The sequence below is a fragment of the Perca fluviatilis genome, chromosome 2 (genome assembly GCF_010015445.1).
Source record: "Perca fluviatilis chromosome 2, GENO_Pfluv_1.0, whole genome shotgun sequence".
NCBI classification, from domain to species: Eukaryota; Metazoa; Chordata; class Actinopteri; order Perciformes; family Percidae; genus Perca; species Perca fluviatilis.
In genome coordinates, this window is record NC_053113.1 from 23,535,513 (window position 1) to 23,562,934 (window position 27,422).

General features: G+C 39.8%; 1 protein-coding gene across 1 annotated transcript in view; it reads left to right on the forward strand.

Moving 5' to 3' along the window:
- Positions 1–25,683, forward strand: part of pcp4b (Purkinje cell protein 4b) — a 39,704-nt gene extending 14,021 nt beyond the window's left edge. The window contains exons 2-3 of the mRNA XM_039825256.1: positions 15,507–15,558; positions 24,969–25,683. Coding sequence (XP_039681190.1) covers positions 15,507–15,558; positions 24,969–25,099 — 183 coding nt within the window. The 3' untranslated portion in view covers positions 25,100–25,683. The remainder of the gene's footprint in view (positions 1–15,506; positions 15,559–24,968) is intronic.
- The last annotated feature ends 1,739 nt before the right edge of the window (positions 25,684–27,422 follow it).

The following is a 27,422-nucleotide window of genomic DNA, read 5'->3' on the forward strand; positions in this document are numbered from 1 at the left end:
TATAGGATTTGGGTTTTAAAATACAAAATTTGAAATTGAAATACAAGGCGTTTTTTTCCTTTTCATGGTCAAAAGGGACCTCCGGTGCTGGGTCTAATATTAGCTGTGGTTGTTTTCGTCAAGTAGCAGCTAGCTAGCAGCTAGCCATCAGCCCATTGTGACCATAGGTTGTGACCCGGGTCCCCGGTGGTTCGTGTGCAAAGCTAGTGTGACCCGCACTAGCTAACATTAGCTGGGTATCAGACGAATCTGCCGAGCTTGTGTTTTATTCATGGGTGTATTAAGGTTTTATTTCCTTTGGCAGATAGTGATATGGTTTGATAAACTAAGCCAGGGAGGCTAGCTGCTTTTAGTCTGAGTCTGTAAGATAACCAAACTTAATTTAAATATAACGTGCAAATAGGGGAAAAAATGTGTAACGTTATATAAAATAAAGCCCCCTGAAATAAATAAAAGTAAAACATATGTATTTAGGCTATTAAACTATATTGACTAATTTATATCTTTATATGTATTGCCTCATTTATTCATTTCAGGATGTATTTCATAGCCATATTTATATTTGTTAAAGAGGTGCAAAAAAAACCCGGAGGATCAGTCGAAGCTAAGCGGAAGCTAAGCGAAAGCTAAGTGGAAACTAACTTCAGCGTGGTGTCAGATGAGTCTATGGTCACATCAAGTTTGAGTGCAAAGTCTCCTCACATTTCTTGCAGAAAATGCTCTTGCACCCCCATTTCCCTGTGATATGCGCACAGAGATTTCTGCACATGACAGGCCTTTTTTTTCGTCATGTCTAAAATGACATCAGAGTAGGAATCCAAAGTAATTTTAGCCTACAGGTGCTGAAAGCAACACTGGTACACTTGCGCTGTTGCCTTGGAAATGACAACATCCGGTCTCTGAATATAAAAAAACAGGCCTTTTTTCATTTCTGTTTTCTAGTGGTTTTATTTTTTGTCATATCAAATAGAAAATGAAAATCAAAGCATATTTTAAATTTCTCTCATCCCCTTTTGACAATGAAAAGGAAAAAACGCCTTGTATTTCAATTTTAAAATTTTGTATTTTAAAATGAAAATCAAATAACCATTTGTTTTTTAACACCTGTTTATGAAATTAAAATTGAATGATCAAAAGATACACTGGCCAGCAAGAAAGGGAATACGCATTTTTCCCAAAATGTCAAACTATTCTTTTGAATCAACTGAAATCTTGATGTCTGTTGAGTCCACCTGATTTCTGTACCTTGTTGAACCAAGGGCACTTGCTGTGAAAACAAGTGTTGCTATCTCACCCCATTGACTTGATTGTGTTTATTGTGATTTAATTGAAAAACATATTCTCGCTCTCACCACACAATTAAATGTGTTGCAAAAAGAAGTACTGCACAGCTTCTGTAAATCAGCTGGCTGATTGAACCAAAACCCCGGCTGATCACAGGAAACTCCCTCATCTATTTACTGGCAGGCTGGTGGTTTGTTGCTCCTTTCATCACAGCAACACGCTCTGTGGCAGCACACTTTACAATCCCAAAGTGAGAAAACCAATCCCCAGAGATTGGCGAAACCCACACTAATGAAAGAGACGACGAAAAATGTAATCTCGCCAATTTCAAGGCTCATTAAGTTGTGTAACAGACGGGAGTTTGAAGAAATAATTTGAAGAGTAGCTATAATGTGTTTCTTCCCCCTCCCCTCCTTTCCTCAGTGCTTTTCTCAGTGGAAATTGCTGTGAATCAAAGTATTTTTTACCACAGCACTAGCTGAATTAAAATGAAAACAAATAATTTTTTAATCTAAAGGTTGTTTGTCTTGTGATTTCAGGCTTTTCTGGGGCATGAAGGCATTAGTACTTCTTGGCTTGGTGTCGACCGCATTATGTGAGCAGAGAGTTTCACTGCTGCATTGCAACCCCCGCCCCCTCCTCCAAAATAAAATGTTAGATAAAAAAAAAAAATAAAGAGTCAGTGGGAGTGGTTTCATCACAGCTTTTATCTGCTTTTTGCTTAGACTCATAATTTTACGAAAAGCCCTCCACAGCCTGAAGCTCAGAGGAACACAAAGGAAGCAATACAACTGAGTGGTGTCTCACACACTGACAGGCGTGTGCATTGTGTGGAGGTGGCTGCAGAAAGAGAAAAGTGGAGTAGCTGCAACTGCTTTGCAAAAAAAAAACAGTCAATGTGAAAACATGTGTGTATCATCTTCAATGTTAGCACCTTACAACTGTTCACCTCAGGAGTCCTGGCTGCCACAGAGGAAATGGCAAGTGTACACCGGAGTTTCTAGTCCCTGTGGTTTGCCAGGCAAGACCATGCCAAGGTCCCAGCATCGCCAGTCACAGTCAAACAGCTGATGTTTATGACAAGCAAATCAGCTGCTCATCCTCTACCCCCCGCTGACTTGCTGTACTTGTCCAAGAGGCTCCGCTGAGAAGACTCCACATTTGAGTTGTAGATAGTAAAAGACACCAACCTATCTTCATCTCAGAGTCATTCCCACACCTACAACGCTCAGCATGGAGATTAACAGGAGCCCTCGTGTTGAGAAATGGCTTTATTTCTGTAAAATCTACACTAGGTGGATACCCTGAATAGAATGTGGAAAAGGTGCGAGAGCATTTTAGCATAACAAGTATTATCAAATGATTTAATGAGAAAATCAAGCTACCTGAATTTCCTCAGTGCCAAAGGCTGCAGAGGTGGATTATGGCACCTAATTCAGTCGGAGAGTGACGATTCTCAAAATCCATTCGATTTAAACATTTTCTTTACAGCAGTGATGGGAATGCCACAATAAGAGCCACTATAAGCCAGAAGTTACAACAACAGTTGGAGTTTTTCAAAATGAATTAATTACAAGTGAAAGCACCATTAGTTTACCGAGTTGCAAGTGAACGATCCATGAAGTCCTATTGGAGCCCACATGCTTTACCTTCGTTGCGTTTACATAACTCACTCACTGGGAAGTAGGGCTGTGACGATAAACGCATCACCGCGTAGGACAACACAAACTGAAAAGGAATAAAAACCGGGCGCTAAATGGAAGGGGGACGTCATTTAATGTTTGCTACTGATGTACAACTACATCACGCATTGTAAAGTTATTTTATTAATGAAATAGCAGACTGAAGTGGCGTATGACACGCCAATTCGTATGCCATTTTTGGTCGTGGGATCAAGACGCAAACTCATTTTTGAGTGTGTTTATCAACGCCGTTTGGCCTCCATTGACTTACGTTAACTTGCGATTGCGTGTGAATTTACGCTGTAGAGAGCAGTATGAAATGCCGAAAATCTGCATAGGGGGGTTATTCGGGGTGGTGGATGGTTCAAACACAGGACTTTCACCCAGGAGACCGGGGATCGTGTCCCGCGTGTAACGTTTCCTAAACTCAAATGTCGCTTTCTTCTTTTACTAAACCCAACCCGTCCGCTATATACGGCGCTTAAAATGCGTACAGTTAACACGCCACTTGGCTTTAGAAAGTGGCGTGTATGTTTACATGATAACACGCCAAGTGGCGTGTATGTTTACGTCCGCTGTATACAGCGTAGAAATACATGCGGATAGCTCAAAATGCGTACCGATAACACGCCACTTGGCTTAAGAAAGTGGGCGTGTATGTTTATGCCAAGTCATGATGTCATGTTGGGAATAGACATAATACATACCTGAGGTATTGGGGTTGGTTTTGAATCATTTACAATCCCGTAATTGTCTCTATCTGTTGAAAGCCAGACTGAGATGGACTCGGGTTTCACCCATCGTCGGTCGCTCTCCCTTTTAGCTTTTAGTTGTTCTTCGTTTAATTTCCTTTTTTTCTGTGATGGTCCTGCCCCAGTATCAGCCATAACTACAACAGATAACTTCTAATATAAAATGAAAATACAATAAGGCCTATATAAAGAAATCTCCTGTTACCCTTTACCTGGCTGGATACAATAACACAGGCTTTTCCAGTGTTACACCGAAATCTGTGACCCATCAGAATGTGTGACTGTAGAGCCGGTCTGCCTGCTGTAAATCATTTTGTGAATTTGCAAGAAAAATCGGACCTGTTGCAAAGGCATTAATAAAAACTATATAAAAATTGCGTTCTTTTCAAGTCTCATTTGCTGTTACAGGTAATTTATGATTATCAGACAAACACAGTTTCAGAAACCTTGAAAAGTTACATATATGTAGTTACTTAAAAAAAAAAAATTTAGGCTTAAGTACTTGTTATATCTACAGATAATGTTTAATATAATACACGGTATGGGAGGGAAAGACATTTCTCTGCAGGAGTATTTTCTAGTTCAGTTTCGCCATTATCTCAGACTCCAGCAGTGGCCATGGTGTCTGGAAAAGAGCAGCTGCAGGCTACCAGTAATCTAACGTTAGCCTGTGTCTTTAGCTGCATACTACCAGCCGGTAAGCTACGCTGTGTCTTTTTTTTCTTCTTTTTTTCGGAGAGAAATAAATACTGGGGGAATCGCCGATCCTGCTTTTGATTTCAATTTTTGATTTAAAATCCAAATCGTGACACATCTATAATACAAGCATCTATTTGCCTTTCAAATGGGTTTTTTATGTATTAATTACTGTGGTCAAACTACTGTCTGTCTTTTCAGAGAAACAATTTCCCAGGGAATGTCAGTAATTATGTTTCATGGTAATTACTGACCTCTGTGCTGCATTGCAACAGTAAGAACCCATCCGTTTCCACTTCATTTTTACCCGGACATGAACTAGCTGCTCAACAAAAAAAAAAACTCTGCAGCAGGGAGTTATTGACCCAGCACTGATTTGGCAGTGTTTCAGTATGCCCTGTAGCCTTTATGACAGTATGGTTTATGTAACTGCCAATGGAGCTCATACAGATGAGTAGTCTGTAGCACACAACTGTGCACACGTGAAAACACTCGTAGTAAAGGGCGCACACACACACACACACACACACACACACACACACACACACACACACACACACACACACACACACACACACAGGCCTTCAGCAGAGCAGCATCCTCCATATGTTAAACGTCGTTTCAGAGGAAGCAGAGTTACAAACCGATACCAACACCTCACTGTAATAGAAACAGGGCGTCTTTTCCACCCACATTTTCCCCCCACATGTCCCTCCATATCAGTGAGATAAATAAGTGTTGATATTTTGCTATGCACCAGTGCAACCAAGACATTAAATCAACTGACTGATTGTGAGGATCTCTCACAGGATCACGCACTGACGGAGTATGGCCAAATGCAGTGCACTACTACCCGAATGCTGCCCTCAAAACTGTCAAAATGTTGAGTGTGGAACGCTGGACACTACTTGCCCTCAACGTTCGGCATCTTTGCTATGGAGCGGAAGCTACCGCAGCACAAACGTAATTTCAAACTTGTGTAAATGGCGGGCGAGAAAGCTGCAGTTGTTGCCATTGAAACAGCGAAAACTGAACTATACAAATGTAGTTTATACATATATTTTTGTTAATGTGTTTTAGTACCATACTGTAGTCAGATAGTGGCAAAACATCTGACTATTGCCCAGGTGAAATTTACCATTAAAAAGAAGAAGAGTAATTTCTGGTCAGTGCATAATAGCTGTGCACGTTTTGAGACGTCATTACCCTGTCAAAATGTACGCACTATACAAGGGAGTACAGTGTACACAGTGTACTACATGTAAGTGTACTCACGGATAGGGATGTCACGAGAACCGATACCAACAACCAAAATTCTGAAAATGTGCCGGTACTCATTTTTCCAGGTTCCCGGGGGACGCAATCCTTCCGGACCTGACGGGGGCAGTATATACGCCTAACGTTAAAAATGTTCTAGACTGCCTCTAAATGCTGAAGAAGAACACTGACCAGCATGGAAAAACATTGAATAGCCCCTCATCTCCCTGTATGGCTTGACCGCATTCAGCTTCTGGCTTTACCGTACATCTACGGCGGCAGCTTTCACAACTTTACCTGGAACTCCCAAACCTCAAGTGAGTCCATTTCTCTCTGCCGTTGTCCATCACAACCTAATGTGTGCTCTGATAGGGCATAACAAAAATTGTTTGGTTCTGGTTGGTTGTCAGTTGAGGTCATGGGTCAATAGGGAATTTATTTTATTTTAAATTTTTATTTTTTTCCCAATGGCAGCAAGGCAAAAAAATGTTTCTCCCTTTACAGATGGATACTCTATTTTTTCATAACATAGCCTACCTGTTACTACATGTACAGTTGTCGCTTAGTAAATTGAAAACATGGTAAGGCGTCATTCACTTGCATATTAAGTAGCCACATGTATCTGTTTTGGTGTTATAATACAGCCACAGGTTTACCGCTCCAGGAAAGGATGGTTCGTTTAGACAGCAGCTAAGTTTACAAGAGTTTGTCCAAAATTCAAGATTCGCTGCAAACTAAGATAAACAGTTAGACTACAAACTGACATCTTTCATTTTAGCTTGTTTGTAAAAAGTCGCTATTTGCAGAGTAGAGCTGTGTTTGCAGAGTAGAGCTGTGTTTGCACAGAGCGGTGGACAATAGTGGACAGCGCAGACTGAAATATCGGCTACTTACAGTAACGAGTGTAGCGTTAGTTCATCTGCCGCCAGTGGCAGTAAATAATGTATAATCTGTATCGTTTCCAATCAGTTACATGTGCTGCGTCAAGTAACGCAAACACATCGGCTCTGCTGTGTGTTTGTGTGTGTGTGTAGCGCGGGCATTGCTGTTCAGAATCGCGTTTATCTTCCATAATGCAACGCTTGTATCCAAATGAATTGTGTTGCGAAGTTGTCATTAGCTTCACTTGCTGTAACGTTAGAGCACTCTAAAGGCTGTTTACCTTTCATTTGATCGTGTTTACGTGCCATCCTCTTGAACGATATTAAACAGTAGCGCTGTAGCTGGCCGGTGAGTGCTGCTTGAAGGCGCCGTCCTCACACTGCTGCTGCTGCCGTAAACCTGGACACGGCAACGTTAAGTGCCACTGCGGCGACATCGGGTCCTCTTCCAGCATTGCTGGAGGACAACAGGCATCTTGCATTGCAAGAGTGCTGTACAAAAAATGTATTATAGTTCGCCTCAAACTTTTTATTTGTATTTATTTAATTCGTATAATTTCTTCCCCAAGCTCATAAAATAAATTTGGGTCGTACATAAATTGACAGGGTCGGTCGGAAACCGGAACCAAAAATTATTTTTCTTAGGCCTAGCGCTTGTTTTAACGGACCTCTATAACATCAGTTAAATTTAACCAGCCCGGTTCTTTGTGAAAAACAACAACGGCAGAGAGAAACAGGCATAACTACTGTAAACATGCTTGCTGTCTGGGAGTTCCGGGTGAACTCATGAAAGACGGTACTGTACACTGGCTGTGTGGTGATGCCAGGCTTCAAAGCAACGGGCTGTGGGGTCCAGAAGACTGACGTTTTCGTTTTTTTGTAAATCACGCTCTCCTTGCCCCCTCCACTCCACACCATAACAGAAAGTTGAAACTAAAAGAAAACACTGAAAGAAGAGTGACATGACGCTGCCGCCCCCAATATTTAAATAAAGGAATTAATTTAATGTAAAGTATTATTATTTTCTTCTTTTTTTTTTTCTTCTCACACACACACACACACACACACACACACACACACACACACACACACACACACACACACACACACACACACACACACACACACACACACACACACACACACACACACACACACACACACACACACACACACAGGTATCGACTTTAGTATTGAGTATCGTGTACTTTTGTTTGTATCGGTACTGAATACTAGATTGTTGGTATCGTGACATCCCTACTCACAGAAGTATCCACATTGAGACACACTTATAATCTGCCTATCAGCGCCTCTAAAGATCAGAAATTAACATGTCTGTTTAACCTGTACACAAAGCAAAGTGTAAAAACAGGATGTCTTGCCGTCACCACATATCAGGCCAGCTGTTTCCCCTTTTCCTAAAATAAGCCAACTGGCTGCAGCTTCATATTTACCGTATAGACTCAAGTGGGGTATTTTCTCATTTAAGCGAATAAGCGTATTTCCCAAAATTTTCAACTATTCCTTCACAGTATAGTTTTATTAAAACTTCAACTATTCATATTGGTTGTTAATTACACTAGTATATACTGTTGAATAAACAGACTAGCATAAGGCTCCATGTGTCAGTGTGGATCTGCTTTATTTAGGCGTAACATTAAATTTGAGAGTGCAGGCTTGATTTTGGGATTGAATGGACATTAAAGCTATAGTGCGTAGTATCTGTCGCCCCCATGAGGATTTCTAGGTAATGACAACAAAATTCTCAGTGCATCCACATGATACAAGCCTTCCGTGATCGCGCAGCACCCAAACCCCTCCTCCAAGCAGTTGCTAGTAGCCAAGAAGGACACGGAGGATTAAAAAAACATGATGGACCCTTCAGAAGAGGTAATTATCTTCACTTGAGGGAAAGTCGCCGGACGACACAATCTTCTGAACATAGCCATACTGAGAAGTACAGAGAGAGTTGTGTGGAGATGATAGTCTTAATTAGCATGGTAGCAACTCATTTGGCAATGACTTGAATGTAACGGATGTTCATTAATATCAAAAAGTTATGCACTGAAGCTTTAATCTTGACGTCCATTGAAATGGAAATAGGAATTTAATAAACGTAATTTTCACTCAAATTTACCACAATAACTTAAAGCGCTTGCCTGCAGCATTCTATTCCTATTCTGCAGGCTAGATAACTGAGTATGGCTTGGAGTGAGGAAAATAAAGGCTCGCTCTCAGCAGAATGAAAGGAGGTGGATGTTTTTAAAGGATTGTCTCTGAAAACCTCAACGCTCTCTCTTCTCTCAGTCCCCCGATTAATGTGCCCAATCACAGACAAAACATATTTACATTTCTCTAATTTGCAATGTGCTTACAGTCCATGCACACTGAGTCTTCTATTATTTTGCTTCACTCTCCCTGTGTTTGAGTGTGTGCCTGTATTCTTGTCTGCATGTGTGTGTTTATTTTTCTCCTGGAAGCATCCTAATTGAAAGCCTGGAGGCACAAATTTTTATGCAGCCACTATGGAGTTTGCCGGCAGTATGCTACAGTAGCATTACTGTTGTGTGTGTATTTCACCGAAAGGCACACAAAAACACACACATAAAAACACAGTTTGTTGACCTTGTATCCCTCAGTCTGTTAATGATTAATGAGATGCACAATATGTATCTCTCTGGTCTCCATCTCCTTTCTCAACGTCACATAATCACTGTTTTTTTAACTTGATTGGTTTTTCATCTACTTGTTTCACCTTCTAACAGTGTGTCTGTGTGCACTTGTGTAGATGTGTCAACAAGCGTGCAGATTTGTTCGCCAGTGTGTGTGCGTGTTTTCATGTGCACGTTTATCTGCAGAGCGAGGATAGCCCCTTTCCCCCTCAGTAATCTTACTTATCGAGCTGCTGTTATTGCAGTTTACGTTTGGCTCGGCCCCAGAGCTGCTCAGCTGTAATGGTTCCTCCTCTCTTCACCGGATGGTTGTTAATTAAGTTTGTTTACCTGTTAAACCTTGGAGAGCCGGTTCTGAGTAAAAAAATTGTGATCATCATGGCCGAGCAGCGCTCACATTTAGTAATTGCTATCGTAGAGAGATTCAAAGGTTTATAAATGGTGCTGTCATGTTAAAACCGCAAAACTCTAATTTTATTTGTCATAGTGCTTTTTACTATGGATGAAAACAACTTTACAACCATCAGTTTCATGAACATTTTTCAAGCATGCTCTGGAGGTGTTCAGTATAAGAACAAATTATTTTTTATGTATATTTTTGTTATAGGAATACAGTAGCTCAAATGGATCCTAAGAATCAGAACATGAAGAACATTAATCTATAAGATATGAACCAACTGGTCCATGCTTTTAAATCTTCTTTTAGGCCTATGGGAATGTGTAAATAATGGAAAAGCCTATACAGTATAGACTTTGCAGCTGGTCTCTGTGTAATAAAATATTAATCTTGTTGCAACAGTGCTGTAATGTTACATCAACATTATATCTCCAAAAGCAAACATGAGTAACTTAACCAGATGAGCTTGAGGGCAGTTTTGTTGGCAGTGCTCACTCAGCTGGTGCTATAATAGTTTTTGGGAGCCACATTAATGTGTTGTGAAGGATAAGCTACAGTAGCTCTAACACAGGCACTAGTTCATTTCATGGCCATTACAAGTGGCTGATGGAGAGACTCAGCTATTCTCTTTGAGCTGGGATTAGTAGCAGGGAAGAACAAAACTGTCCTGTTATCTGGCTCGGATATTTGTTTGGAGCTACAAGAGGGTGGAAGAGAGCTCAGCTGTGTGACTGTAATGTGAAAAACCACAAAGCAATTCCATAAGTCGTTTCACTTCGGGTTTTTTTCCTGACAGACAAATGAAAAGAGGGAAGAGGTAGCATTCTGATTAGCTCGACGGGTAAACATAAACTGTGGTGTTGAAAGCCCATCTCACACGTTTTGCTTTTTTTTATAAACAAATTCAGAATTTCATTAAAGACCAGCTTCAAAATAGACATTTCTTACCAAAAGGTATGAGTGTGTTGTGCGTGGATGCTTGAAACCCCCTCTCCACCCATCCCTCTCCCCAGCATCAAAGCACAGCACACGCTGTTTGAAATTCATTGAAAGCTTTGGATTAATAATGCAGAAAGAGAGGCTCAGAAAAGAGGATACATGATGCCTTCTCGATTCCTCAGCTATTAAAGCATGGAAACCCTTCTGACATGAACAAATGGGAAAACTTTGAATGAGCGAGGGAACAGCTGTGAAAAGGTTGCGGTGACAGTAGCTCGAGCTAAATCTCCTAGGAGGCAGCCAGATACATGCTACCTAAATGAAACCATTTCCTTGCTCTGTTTGTTACTGTGCCAACTCCCCAGTGCTTTCCCTCTACGTGTTCAAGATGGAATAAAAAAAATCAATTCATATGAAATGCTTGATTAAAATACAAGCAATTTTCTTTCACAGATGTTACAAAGTGCTTAACAAAAATACAAAAACAAAGCTTTAACAAGACAAAAATATTAACCGTAGAGGAAGTATTACACAAGGTCATCTTTTAAAGATATTATCTTTAAGCTCAAAAAAAGCGGAGGTAAAAATAATTAACAGCGTCCTCTGCTTGGTTATTGTGAGGTTAGTGACAACTCCAGGAAGTCACGCCCGGCCCAAAAATATTGCAGTACATTAGCCCTCCTTAAAACTACAAATTGCTTTTACCCTTTAGTTTTTGTATGAATCAAACAACCAATAAAGTCCTTTTTAACCTTTGGATGGAGCCAAGTCAGCTGTTTTCCCCTTTTTTCAGTATTTATGCTAAATTAAGCTAACCGTATTTTGGCTGTGGCTTTATATTACATAGCGTATTACAGTGGCATCTATTTTCTCATCCAACTCTCGGCAAGAAAGCAAATAAGCGCTTTTCCCAGAATGCCACCTATTTTGTTTAAGTTTAAGGGCATTTTGAGGTATGATAATAAACTTTTGTCACTACCAGGCTCTAGAAACTTATTTGATTGCAAAGACTGGAAGCCTAACTGCTGCAGTCCTAACTCTCCATCTCTCCCCCCTATTTTCTTTCCCCAGACAAGAGCAGGCAGCCAGACAGTTGATTCTGGTCATTTATCTTCCCAATGCCAATGTTTGTATAAGTATGTGTTAACTGCAGAGGGAGGTATTGATCCTGCTATCCTCTCTTTATCCTCTGTTCCTTTTTCACTACTGAAAAAAAAATCCCATCATCACAGCTCCCACCCAGGCTTGTGCATACGAAAACACAAGCTGACAACCTGTCTCCCATCTGGCAATAAACTGTGCAAGTTGATGATAAGGAGGGTGACACTGTAATTCCTGCAAAAATTGAATATGAGAGATTTTTCTTCCCTGCACATATATGGCCGGGTTTAAAACTGACACATTGATTGATCTCACGCCTTCAACCTCGTCTACCATCGTGTGTGGTTTCAGACAGAAATCATAAACATGACAATATATGTTATTAACAACATCAATTTTAACTCACTATCTGGTTTGTACAGTTTCTGGGAGTTTCCACAGGGGGCATTTCCTCCAGTGTTCACTTATAAATGTATTACATACTGAATAATTTGGTGAGTTGCGTTTGTGGCAGTGACCGAGTGGTAAAGTTTGGAGGTTTTGCACTCCTTCTCTCCACTGAATCCCACCTGCTCTTTGGTTGTGGCTGTGAAGATAAATGGGCCACCAAGGCAGTCCCAAACACCGGCCTAGGGACATCAGTTATAACAGGGAGAGCTAACACCAAATTAATTAGCAATGGGCTGATATAGAGGAGCTGCCAACAAGAGGTTCATTTGATGCTATCAGGTTTATAGCTGCATTAGCACTGCAACAAATCTCCTTTTTATCATCAGTCTTTAATGTCTATAATTAATTCCTACAATATTATGGTCTTGAAAGAGCAGCAGTAAGACCCTTTAAATGAGAATTTTGCAAATATTTGCATCTGTATCTTAAAAGGTGCACTATGAGTTCCTGCATGATCACTTCTGTTGACGTTCCAAGATATTTCAAACAAAACAGCAAGCTCGCCCCTCCCACCATGTTTCCGTAACGGTCATGACTAACAGACTACCTGTCACTAACCCCCAACCATCTTGTCAGTGATTGGCTGGAATGTGGTTTGTTGTATTTTGGTGCACAGCCTGTGCCCCTAGTGTTTGTTTGACGCTTACGACCTCTGTGTTGTCTCCCGAGACCGGCTTTTTTTACAGTGTATTCAGGGGGTAGGCAGCTAGCCGATCAAGGAGAGATGCCTACGATTTGAGACAAAAATGAAATTGTGCTCATAGTGCACCTTTAACCCTTGTGGTGTCTTCCTGGCAACCATGCACTTGGCCTCTCAGGTCAAAATGGAAAATAAACACTTTGACGCTTTTTCCGATGATTTTGACACTTTATTTTATTTTTTTCTACTTTTGATACTTTTTTTCACTACCACCAGTACATACTATACGAACACCAACTTATAACCACTAGTTTTATACTTATTTTTGGAATTCATGGTCAATAAACCTTGTTTGTATTAAATTCTACCTAATTTGTGAGTTACAAAAGCTGAAATTATGAATTATTTTGACTAATATTAAAGGAACGTATGTTGATGGATAATCAGAGACTTTTGTATGACAAAGTTTAGTCACAATACTGTTTTGAAACCATTTCAATTGTTTTTCACATGCTATAAAAGAAGAGCGTTGTAGGGAACAATTTTTGAGTAATTTGGTTAAAAAGAAACCCATATTTCTGATAGACATTTTGAAAACATGTCAAATTTGACCAGAGGACAACATGAGGGTTAAACCAGAACCCTCTTGTAAAACAACTAATGTAGACATGAATGTAACGTAACATAAAACATAATTTTTGTATGGATTAAACTAATTGTGTTAATTTGTGAAGTGCTGGTCAGCACGTGTTACCTTCAGACAGAGCCGGGTTAGCCGTTTATCCCCATTTACAGTCTCAATGCGAAGATAATATAAATAGCTGTTGGCTTGGCTGTAGCTTCATATTTAATAGGTGGGATTCCGAGATGATGTAACTTCTCACCACATCCTCTTCCTCCTTACTTCATTTTGCTCGTTTTCTTTGCCATACTTCCTCTGGCTCCTTTATCATTCCCTGTGATATGCCTTCTCTCTCTTGCTCTCATGCATGTTAAAAGAAGGACTATAATATGGTTCTAAGAATAGCTTTTCCCAATCTGCTCATTGTGATGAAGTGCCACTCCTGTACTCCTCTCTAACACGATATCTCCTTTACGCTTTTCACGCCTCTAATGCTGTCGGCACCTAACACAACCCTGCAGACCTCAGTGTGGAAGTATAGGGATTTTATTTCAACATGCTCTTAACATAAAAATAAACCATATTATATTATATTATATATACACAAGACACAGACACAGACACAGACACACAAAACACACACACACACACACACACACACACACACACACACACACACACACACACACACACACACACACACACACACACATATATAAATATAGATGACCAATTATTTTCACCATATTTAACATTCATGTCAGCAGAGTCAGGTAGTGGACATCTCATTAGGAGTTAAAACTCTTTCAGCTCCCTTGCGTTAACTCTATTTTTAAGTCACGTCAGAAGAAATGAGGGGGACACAGCCACTCTGTGTGCTATTTCTCTGGAGATCGTTGCCTATTTGCAGTTCAATATGAGGAAAGCGAGTGTGTTTGGAATATAGAAGTAATAAGGCGTGGGAAATAAATGCCTGCAGGATAATGAAAGTTGACATTTAGATAAATGTTGCTGCATTAGTATGTAAGAGTATAATGATTATGATATACTGGCTAAGTGTGGCTATGTACCATTATGCAACATCACTTCTGAAAAGTCATTTGTTTAGCAAGAGAGTTTACAATACCTGGTAAGACATTGTATTTGTATTTGGTTCTTTATGGCTCTACCGTACAGTCGGTAGTTTTCTCATCTGCATCCATCGATCTGCCCATTTCTTACACTTCTGTATCTTGTGATGTGCAGTGAATTTAAATGAGAGAGTGAATATGATTATTACGATATGGCCAAGAACCACCAACACCGTATAATCAGTATGAATTCTCACAGTTTCTGTTCCCCCCCCTCTCTTTAAAATGACCATACATTGTTTTTGAATAAAACCCTTCATATATGCAGAATGTACGGATATTATATCCATGTGTAATATATTTAGTAGTATATATTGATGCAACTAGGTACATTATTTCATAAAGATTTTATTTATAAATAAAGGGTGGCTAAAATGCCTTAGGATTTATTCAATGAGTTTTATCTCATTGTGGAAATCTTCATCTTGATGAATTGTAATCCCTAAATCAAAGCTGTAAGTTAATCAAGGTAGTTACATGGTTTAAGGACCCCTATTTACTTCTTTTACTCTGAAAAATGGGTACAACAAAACATAAATACAGTGTGAACAAGTTAATTTCCTTAATATAAATATTTTTATTTTATATAAATATTTTTCTGACCTCTGTTGTGTCACAGTTCCAAACTGTAGTAAACAGCAACACCTCTGGCACTGTTTCACTACTGTATACCGTATATTGTCTTTAGATCTTTTTACTGTCAAAGGGTCCACAGCCTGCAGGGTCTCCTTTTCCTGGCTTATGTGGTCAGATTAAGGGGACGACACTGGCTGGCAGTTTAGCCCCCAGTAGATGTCAGAACAATCATGAGGACAAGGCTTGATTAGTAAAGGGCACAGAGCAGTGGTGCGTATTCAGTTCATTTAGATATGATGACAGGACTGTGGGAAATTGTCTATTGTTTTGCTGATGTCTGGTGGATTTTAATTTGAAGAAAATGTACTGTAAAATGAAATGTCCATGTTATTCACTTTTTTTCTGTTTTGTTGTTTTTGCGATGCAGAGACAAGGATCTGGAGCAGCTGCTGGCAACAACAAGACATCTGGAGCAGAAGGTACAAAATCGTATAATACTGGAATTTTTTTTTATTTGTGTTAGCAACATTATGTTCAAGACCAATTTTAACAGCCCCTAAATGGAGCGTTATAAACTTTGACCATTTTTCTAAATAAAACAACTGGACAACTTGCAGTAGGGGATATTAGGGGAGATGGAAAGAGAGACAGAATGACTGAAGCGAAGACAGGATGACAGGGTTAGTGGGCCACAGTTTACAGTACATGTGGGCCCATGTATGTAAGATTAGCTATAAAGGGCATGATTTACAGTAACAGGGTTTGAAGGACCGCTGCCAGCAGAGTACACACACACACACACACACACACACACACACACACACACACACACACACACACACACACACACACACACACACACACACACACACACACACACACACACACACACACACACACACACACACACACACACACACACACACACACACCCTCAGGGCTTTCCGTCAGATCTCATCATGCTCCAATGACAGGGTCAGGGTGCCATGGCATCATTTACATGACATGGAGAACATTTCATAACAAGCATTTGAATGAGTTAATTTGTTATTTTTTATCAGTTGTCTTCATTTCTGTCATACCTGATGCCCTCAAGCTCTAAAACTGTGCCAAAAATATACAACAATGCAATGGAGGACTTTAGCATGCATCATGCCTTACAGCAAATCAACTTTGCTAATAGCTTAGGGTTTCACAGGGGGTTATATATTGTACCACTTTACAGTTTTCATATAAATCTCTTGACAAAGCTGAGGATCACTGTTAGCTGTAATGTCCGGACTCAGCTGGGTAAAATAACATGGACACCAGGAGCCAAAACTGAGATGACCATCATCTCCTGTAAATCCAACTCTCTGATGATTGCCTCCCTGAGCAGAGATATCTGTATCAGTTCTGTCCTGGGGGAAATAAAGATCAGCTCCACGCACCAAGTGCATTACAAATCATGTTTATTGTTGAGCTTTCTGTCATTAAAACTATCATAGCAAAGCAAATAAAGACTTCAACGAGAAAACTAATATCTTCCCTGCCTTCACCTCCTCTAAATCATGGCAGTGATTTGGTGTGTCGCCCTGACTCAGCACCACTTCATAGTTTGAGATGGAAGCAAGAAGAACGAGCTATTTTGATTTTATAAAATAGTGTGCTCTGTGCTTTATTCAATGCATACATACATAATTGATTAATGGAAAGAGGAAACCTAGTCAGTAGTGTAGGGCTAGCATTAAATTGGTCTTCCACAAACGCACAGAATTTTGCATGAAGTGTTTGATTGTCTAAAGAGCTGTTCTTATCTGACAGAAATACTGATGTAAAAGATTGTTTTGTAATGATCAATGCAATTGATGGAACTGGTGGACAAAGCATAACTGCCTTCCTAACTTATTGTATTCGCCCTTTAGCCTATAGATCCTCAGGGGTCCAGTGTTAGCAACGCAGCTTTAGAAACTTCACAGTCTCTCAATCTAAAGAGGTCAAAAAAGGAACCGTTGACCCTCCTGTTGCCACAAATTTAATGAAGAAAGGAATAAAGTCATAGCTTTACAAAAGAGTTAAAGCAATCTCTAAAAATCTTGTTTGATTTTTAAATTTCTTAAACAGTTCATCTAAAACCGTAACAAATAATCCTCTCTGTTTTATGCAGCCAGTAACCTGCCTGGAAAGCCACATTATTCTGGATTGAAGGAATTCTTAAACCAAGTTCACACAACCACTGACCCTGTCTGAAAAACTAATCTCCCTATTAAAAAGCGTACAGCAACATTATTCACAGACACCAATTTATGGGTTCCAGATTACCTCAAGCAGTTGGCTCAGTTGAAACACCGTGTTGCAGGAGACTAATTTCTCACTGCCTGTAGGATTCAGGTCCACCTTTTCATTCACTTAATAAAAAGAGTGAAGGAAAGTACACAGCGTGCAGTGCCACACACACACACACACACACACACACACACACACACACACACACACACACACACACACACACACACACACACACACACACACACACACACACACACACACACACACACACACACCTCCTTTGTTGTCTGACCTTGACTATTAATTGGATGCCTGGAAAAAGGCCTCCTCTTAATGTAAAGAGAGATTGAGAGAGAGAGAGAGAGAGAAAAAAAAAAAAAAAAAAAAAAAGAAAAAAAAAAAAAAAAAAAAAAAAAAAAAAGCAGGAAGGAGAGAGTAATGTTATTGACTCTCACCCACTCTGCATACCCCCAGCACAGTCTTTAGAGACTACCTCTCACAGGCTCAAGGATAGCCACACAGAGACGTATTCATATTCACTGGAATGCATTGAGCACAGGGTACAAGTACATGCAACTGTGATGCACCTCAGACATGCAGCAGTGTCTGTTTGCCTGATAACTAAGTGGGAAGCTGGAGGATGGACGTGTTTATTGTAAAGAGAACCGCCCAAGATTAAATGTTTATCAAACTTGTTTGTGCTGCATCGTGCTGTTTACTTCCAGTAATGTACAATGTACAAAATACAAACTGTACTGGATACATTCAGAGTCAGGGGACGTTCAGTGTTGTTGATGATGTTTATTCTTTATTTTAAAAAGTTGGGAGTATTCACTGTTGCGGACATTTTGCCTTTTTTCTAGCACCGTTAAGCTACCGTAAATGAAACTCAATGCAGGAAGGAATATAATGTTTCACATTAAAAGTTTTCCAGCAACTCAAAGGGTATATAATCCATCCCATTCCTTGGAGACTTTTAATTTGAAAAATCAGAAGAAAGTGTCTATTTTATTGACAGCAACTTAACAGCTCTCAAAAAAAAAAAAGAGTAGAGTCAAAGCAACTGTGAATGTAAATGAATCAATAAATGAGTGAATGAATGAATGAATGAAACCCCCGTTTGTTTAGAAACTCATAGCAGCAGATTGGCAAGTTTGGAATGACTTTGTTGTTGTGTTAATGGACTAAGTGCTGTAAAAATGTACATTAGGCTACATTAAAGCTATCAAAGTGCAGGTAATTTCACCTTTCTTTAACGTTTTCCCCCCGTCCTTAATTAGTGACATGGCATTTTTTTTTGTTTATGCTGTTTAAGGTGATTTGAGACCAAAATAAAAAATACTCAAGAAATGCACACTGTACTTGCTGTACTTGAGTGTGTGTACTTTGTTACTTTCCACCACCTCCATTCAAACACCCTCACAGACTCCTGTCCGCCACAAAAAAGTAATCTTCTGTGACATTGGTTGACATGGTTGGAGTCCAGAGGTTTATGTGTGTGTGGGCCATATGCTCCATTTGTTCACTGACCTTATGAGACCAAGCACAACACAGACTGTGCTTGGTCTCAGTCAGTGCAACAGCTGGGGACGCATGGGCTTACTAGAGCTCAACATCATACTCTACAAACTAGCACTGGTAATCCTTTGGTATGATGCTATCATACAGTATGTGAAATTATCATCTGCTTGCACACTGATGAAAACTTCTCCATGTCTTTATGTACATGTTATGCTTGCAGAGTATTGTTAAAGAACAATGTGGAAACTGCTACTCCAACAGCACCCCCCCCCCGGTTCAAACAGGCACAAGCGTAATTTCAAATTTGCTCACCTCAGAGATCAAAGTCATCCTTTTTATAATTGGCTTGCAACAAGCTCTCAAAAGTGAAGACGACCCATTTTCTACACACTTTTTTTAAATTAGCTTTACTGTACTCAATTATAGCCATGATGAATTTGTCTTATTCTGTTAGATATTGTTAGTAAATGCACACTGTAATCGCTGTTTCAGAAGCTTTCAGGGCTAGAAAGAGCTGGAACCACACATTTCCTCTGTCTTTTGAACATCCCACGTTTTTTTCCAAATGTGTGACCACATCCAAGTAGGTTACACAGACGCTTCCTCGCCAAAGCAAAATACAAGTCAACACATTGTGAAAAACCGAGCACACAGTAGCAATTAATACAGAACCAGCCATTAATGTGTATGTGTATTGATTGCTTTGGTCTCTTTTGCTGCCCCTCTGGTGTTTCAAGGCCTGAGGGGTCGCTGATATTTTCCTTTCAAACAATGACTCACCTACACACACACACACACACACACACACACACACACACACACACACACACACACACACACACACACACACACACACACACACACACACACACACACACACACACACACACACACACACACTTCAGAAATGACCATGTAGTTCTATGGCTATATCTTTTCTCCAAGCCCTCTCCCATTTTGTACCGTCTCTGTACAGTTCTGATGTTGAGCCGTAAAGCTCCGGGTGCCCACAATTGGCAACAATAAGTTTGTCCTCCATTTCTGATTCTCAGTGACGTTAGGAGAATCTTAGTCTGGCTCAACAGATGTACAGTAGCTCCGTCGCCCGATGTCCCTCCCCTCTCACTATCTCCACCGTCGGGACTTAGCACTGCCCAGGACAGTTGTGATTGGTTTAAAGAAGTTCAAGAAAAATAAAGATTTCCCCTATCTCAGAATAGATAGGCAGTGTAGCCAGACTACACTGCAGCACTGATACAGCCTGTGGAAAAAGGTCTGCCAATGCGAGACTAGGAGAATCTCAATGCCGTTGATCATTTTTTGCTTGAGTCGAAACATTTCAACTCGTGGACACATCGACTTTGTATGTAATTGCGCGGCGCAAAAAGATGGCTTTGCTTTGAGCTGAACCCACCTTAAGAGAAACATAGCAAATGTGCAGCAAGGGACATTTTAGTGACAAATATACAAACCTCATGCATGACTGCAGCATCTTAAGCCCAAACAGATGTCCACATACTGTTTAGAACACTTTAATACAGAGTCTCACTTTTCTTTCCACAATCTGTCTTTCTTGTCTCAAGGTCTAAAAGTCCTTCTTTAATGCCTCTCGTCCTCCGCTTCCACAAATCCCTCTCATGGCTCAACTGGTTTTAAGCAGTGAAATCAATAAGACGTCCCAGCTTTCACTGGTCTTCAGAGCAGCTTTAAAAATATATTTTGAAACACAGCCAACCAAGGATGGTCTTATCTCGTCACTTATGAACCCATTCCATCCAAACTATAGATAAAGTTGGCAACATGCAGGAAAGTCATGTCTGAAGAAACCCATTTAGCCCCAACCCTACAAGCATGTAGGCTTCTTTTCAAGCAGATGCCACACACCAACACCATAAATAAATACATTTTACTTCCTCGCTGAAAAGCACAGTCAAGATGATCCAGACTGCCACTCTGACAGCAGATATAACACTCCTATTATGGGGAAGACAGGGACACTGAAACTGCTGCAAGAGGAAATAGGTTTGTAATCCGTACTCTGTGTGTGTGTGTGTGTGTGTGTGTGTGTGTGTGTGTGTGTGTGTGTGTGTGTGTGTGTGTGTGTGTGTGTGTCGAGGAAGAGAGAAATCCTTGAACTGAAGAGAATGATCCATCATTGTCACATTCAGCCACTGCCTCCTGTCTTGTAAAAATTGATGAAAATCTGCCCTCAGGACTCAAAGCCTTTCGTGAAGATAATGACATGTTTTTTTAGATGAATAATTCCACTGAAATATTTAACTGGACTTGATTAGATTGTGTGGTTACAATAACATGTACAGCACACACCTGAATGAAAACTAAATTCAATTTGCAGACAATTGTACTGATACACAACATGGAAGAAATGCTGCTTTGAAGCGATCCCTCTTAAAACTTCAAAGATCAAAAACCAGATGGATGCCAAAGTATTTTCACTGATTTGTAGGGCTGTGTATTGGCAAGAATTTGGCGATACGATATGTATCACGATACATGGGTCATGATTCAATATATTGCAATATATTGCGATACTGTGCGTATGGCGATATATTATATATAAAGTATAATTTTAGAAAAACTAATATAAAAAAAGACATGATGTTCATAAAAGTCAAAGAAGATTATTTTAGGTAAACAATTCAATACACAGAAAATCAAACTGCCAGTTTGGGATTGTGGTTCACAGGTTCTTAGTGAGCAAATTTTGATATGCTAAAGTAGGCCAAAGTTCAGCCATAGCTACGTTGTTAGCTTCTAGCAAAAAGTCAGGCAGTGCTAGGCACTGTTAGGCAAGGACACTAGTGGTGTGTCTCATAGCCATCTAGTGGTAGGGGGTTTAAACACAACATGAACATGAACCACTGTCTTACATGAATAATGAATAAAAAGAGTTATTTAAAAAAAAAAAAAAAAAAAAAATCGATATTGCATTTTTGAAAATCGATACAGTATTGCAAAATAAAATATCGTGATACTCCAGTGTATCGATTTTTTCTTACACCCCTACTGATTTGTGCTTGCATTTTAGAAATCAAACGTTACTATGTGCTACATTGTCAGACTGAAAGAAGAAATTCCATCAAACTTAAGAATATTTTGAAAATAAACCATGTCAAGTTGTAAAAAAGAAACACTCTTTTGTAGTGCTGATGAAACTTAATTTTTCCCTCCAGACATGCACACGAGACACAGTAGCGTCAGGCAGGGCGCTGAAGTGGCGCTTCCATTAGCTGATTGCCATTCATGTTTCATGATCACTGGCTCTTTCACAGCTGCGTAGTGACCATACATAACATTTCTGACCATAACCCTGCTGATGCACTAATGCCCGAGGTGACGCAGCTCCCTCCAACACCCCAACCTCCTCCCTATATTCTGCATTTTGTTGATTTAACTAAGATTTAATGTTCATTTACTTTTGTGGCGGGGGTACTTGTCCTCCCAGCAGAATCCTTGTTGTTGCTTGGATTCTTTGAGACCTCCCTCAAAGAGCAGAGCCTTTTCTGACGAATCTAGAGTCTGGGATATTATCAAACCAAACTAGTTTGAACGATGTGTCGCTTGACCACGTCAGAAGGAAAACTGTTTCAGACGTTGCTCTGACAACCTGACAAGCACTCTGGTAGAAGCATACTGACCTCATTACTTTATCACTATCTGCTATAAATGGTCAGAAATGTCTCAGACTACAATAAATTAAACTTCTTTCATTACTTCCTTGAGCTGCACGTTTCCTGTTGTCAAAACTACAATATTCCTTCCAGCACTTGAAGACAGCACTGGATCACATCCTGCGTACGTGCCTCCACTCTCCACGCGGACAATCTAAACAGCTTTTTAAAAAAAAAAAAAAAAAAAAGAGGTCACCAGCTTGTATTACAAAAGATTATGAGCATGTCTGGTGTTGACATGGCGGAGGGTACAGTTCAATAGCTAATGCTGCTGGGATGAAAGCAGCAGGCATTAGAGCGTTGAAAAATTCAATATCAATTAATGCAGCATTCAAAGCTCGTCTTGACACAGCAGTTAGTGTTTTCCCCCTTGAACAGCAAGAGAGAGGCACTCAAGCTCAGTCTCAAGGGAACCCAAGGATTAGCTGCACAGTCAATACGTGAGTCGCCCCTCTTCTCTCTCTCTCTCTCTCTCTCTCTCTCTCTCTCTCTCATGTTTATCTACAGTAGGCTCTGCTGATCAAACTCAAGCAGGTCAATCCTTTGCAGGAGCAAATAAATGGAAGAGCCCCCATGCTGAGCTTTGCAGAGAAACAATTAAGAGAGAGAAAAATTAAAAAAGGTTAAAACAGCTAACGGATGATTAGGTTTCATCTCAGCGTGAGAATCATTAATGTCTGTCAGTGCAGACTGGTAAATGGCTAAACAGGGACTGATAATGAAAATGATTTCACATTAGCTACAGTGTATATATAAATAAACATAAGTCTGTCATAAGCATCCTGTATGTAAAAGCAGTGCAAGGATCACAGTTTTCTCCAAGCCAGAGAAACACGTGTTTCCTGATTGTTATTCCTGGTGACTTAAGATGTCGCAGACAGACGTTTGAGCCACAGTGAAACCTGCTTGGGTAAATGTTAGCTTGTTTTGGCCTTTCGAAGTAGTGAATATCCCTGCTTCATTATAGCCTACAGCTCTGTTGCGGTCCTTTCAGCACCATGTTCCTGCGCTACAGCAAAGAATTAACAGCAGATTACACAATTTTAGTCAATAAAAGACAAAATCAGGAACACCACCGATTGGTGTATTTTGCATGACGCTCCTACAATTGCTATTCTTGGTTTATGTGTAAATGATTAAGTGGTCATGGATGGAAGTATTTTACAACACACTTTTATGCATTAATGAAATGAAGTTTCCTACTTCAAAAATATATATTTTGCTTGCATTTGCCTGTATCATAGAAATAATGTGTGGATAATGATGCTTTCATGTTAACAGTCAATTTAATATGTAAACAAGCCTTCACAGCGTAAAAAAACAAACATGTTACATAATTACAAATGTAGCCTACATGTTATGCATTTTTAAAATACCTGCAGTCATATATTGTATTGCATTTCCTGTTTAAAAACCAGGTCAAGTCACAATATAATTACACTATGTCCAGGTAGAGAGGTAAAACATAAATTTTCTGAGGTCAGTTCATGGGTAAATGATCTTTTCTAAGAGTTTCAATATTCTTCTGTACTTCTACGATCTTTAGGATTTCATTGACCAGGAGATGAAAGCTCTTCTTTCCTAATGCTTGCTGAAACCAGCTGGTATCAGTTTTTACTGGGATTACATTTGTGTCCTCTTGGTCAGTGTTGGCTGAGCTCCAGAGGGCAATAAGAACTGGAGATCAATTCATGCTTTGGCTTTTGACCAGGGAGACAACTGCAAGACTGCAAGAGCTGAAAAAAAGACTTGAAGCTGAAGCTGCATGATTCGTGCAAAGTTACCGTCCTCACCGGCTGATGATCCATGTAGAAGACATTCAAATAATGAAACTGCGTTATGTTTGTATTGCAGTGTGTTTTTGTAGAGCTAGTTAGTCCTAAACATGTGATAACTAAAAATGTAAGTTTAAATGTAAAAATGTCAGTGTAAAATAGTCATGAACCTTGATGTGAAGTTAAGATTTTTCATAAGCTTTGGGTATTGCAATTTCAGCAAACAGTAGCTTCGTTCGTCTTATGTAAATAAATGTAAGTGATGTGATGAAAGTAGCTCTTGGCCACTTTCAATATTTTAAAGTAGCCCTTAGATGAAGAAAGGTTGAAAGACCCCTGCATTAGAGCTAAGAAACACTGTTCAATCCATTCCTTACACTTTGCTGTTCTGTTTTTGGTTTTGTACAGGCAGAAAAGACACCCTCCAAAGTCTTTATTTAGTATCACTCTTACTAGAGCCAAATGTACCCCACTTCAGCATTTGGACAAATCCAAAGATTGACAGGACTGCCATGCCTTGTTACGGTTGCTAAGTTATGATTGGACAATGCTGTCCAAGGGAAGGAACTTGGCCATGTGACTCAGACCAATCTTAGTACACTGCTGTGACCCATCATTTCCTTTTCTTTACAGATGCGTCCAAGACGGACGTCCCAGAAGACTTTGACATTGACATGGAAAACCCGGAGACCGAGAAGGCGGCTGTCGCCATCCAGTCCCAGTTCAGGAAGTTCCAGAAGAAGAAGCGTGTTGAGAAGTCCTAGTGAGCGCCACGTTGCTCTGCCACTGTGTGTAGAGACGGCAGGTGGAAGCGACGGCACAGTGACGATGGTGTGACATTTGCATGTAAACAAATTCATACCTGTTGGAACTCCAGGGGTTGTGAAGGGGGGGGGGGGGAGAGAATGCAATAGCCTGTTTATCATATGACATGTCTGTCATTTCTTAATTATTATAATTACTATAATTTATTATTGGACTGTTGTATCAATAAATTAGTTAACAGAAAGAGTTAAAAAGAAAATCTGGTTCTGGTTCTGTTCCATGTATGATGAAGTCTAGCTGGTGTTTGTGTTAGAATATGTTTTTGTACTTATCCCAGCCTCAATAGTTATACCTGCAACATCCCTTTCTGTACTGCTTAGGACTACGTTTCCCAAAAACACCTGTATATGTGTGATTAGATGGAGCAAAAGCTGACGTTAGAGTGAAGGTTTTAGGAAACTTAGCCTAGAGCTTTCCATCCTGAACAGAACATTTCACCCAGAGGCATTTTTCTTACCCGCATGGTACTATCAAGGTGTGTATCAGTGTACATTGAATAAATAAAGACTCTGTGTGGAACATGTGTACAGTCTATGTAAATACCCAAATTTGACACACACCTCGAGCTACATATCAGAAAAGCCTGCTAGGGTATGTGTAATATATATATATATATATATATATATATATATATATATATATATATATATATATATATATATATATATACATACATATATATATATATACATATATACATACACTACACACATATACTCTGCAGGGATAGCAGTGGGATTTAGACTAGACATATATATGATGACAAACTATAAATAGAAACCTCTTCAGAATGCGCTCGGCTGAATCTATTCCCTCTCAGCTTGATGACCTTCTCCATGTAGAGCAAGCCAACTGATTGACTGATTCCCACTGAGCTGTTCTGGCACTTTAAAACAATTACCCAACAACATGCACCTGCATCAATAGTTTATATTTTAGGTCAGGATAATACAGCAGGTTGATATTTATTATGGAGTACAGAATGGTTTGAAAAGGCTAATTCTGTCTTTCTTGAGTTTTTCATAGAAATCTGAGAGAGCACTGGCATTTGATTGACATTCTTGTCTTGTTGCCTAGCTTCTGCTCCATACTTTGTTTGACTTTCCTTCTGCTGTAAATAACTGGACAGTCAAGATTTTGGCTGCAAGGCAGCAGTTACAAACAAGCCTTACACCTTTCAAAGTTTATTACAGAACAGCAGACAGCTTCCATCAATATACAATTTTGTAATATGTGCTGCCTCAGCAAGCACAATATACAGTATACTGGCACATTATGTGGTCTCCATCATTGGCCTGCATGAGGAAAAATTAGAAAGCATTCAAACACTGGGTCGCTATGCTTTTACTATCTAGTAATTGTTGACTCTATTACTCCAACTCTGAGTGAACTCCAGGCGAACTCTCTGTTCCTCACCACAGGGCTTCAGGTGCTGCTAGCATATCACTCCGCCCAAGTAGCAGAAGTAGCAGTGCTTCGCCTTTCTGAGAATATAGTTCCCAGTTTGTATACGGTTAGAAGACGGCTGTGTCTCATATGACCTTGTTATTTGTACACCCTGTGACTATACAAATCACAACATGTAAATAGGAAAATGTTGGCGTTATTTTGTCACCTATTCGGAGCATTGGGCTTAGTTGGAACCAGTTACCTCCAGGATCTGTGCTAGGCTTAGCTAGCGCTGGGGCTGTCAGACAGAGTTACGACACGCACGGAGATGAGAAGGGTATGTATGGACTTGTCTAACTCTGGGGGTTACTGTGAATAAGCTAAAGTCCCAATAAGTCGCCGTGTTCCTTTAACTTTTCATCGTAGCACCATCATCAGATCAGAATTTAAATTAGTACAATACATTGGTGTTTCTTGTCTTGTGTCCACATTAGCAGGATGAACACATCACTTTAAAATTTTATTACCTGCATTTTTTATTTTGTGATGGATACCAAGGTTTTTAATAATGCCCCATCCCCCAAAACCTTTATAAAAAGGGGCATTCATTTACATTACAATGTTTCTAATAACAAAGAGGTGTTTGAGGTTTGTATTTAGGATCACTCTTAATAAGAATTCTGCTCCAATGAGAACTTTGAACCAGCAGTTAAACAACATATATGTGACTATAACCTTAATCTAGAAAAATAACTTGTTTTACACTTTACAAGATAGGAATTTAAACTGTCAAAGGCTAAGCTGCAGTTGCACTGATTATCTTACAATCAGGATCATGACACTGCACAAGGATGGGTCACTGAACTGTATTAT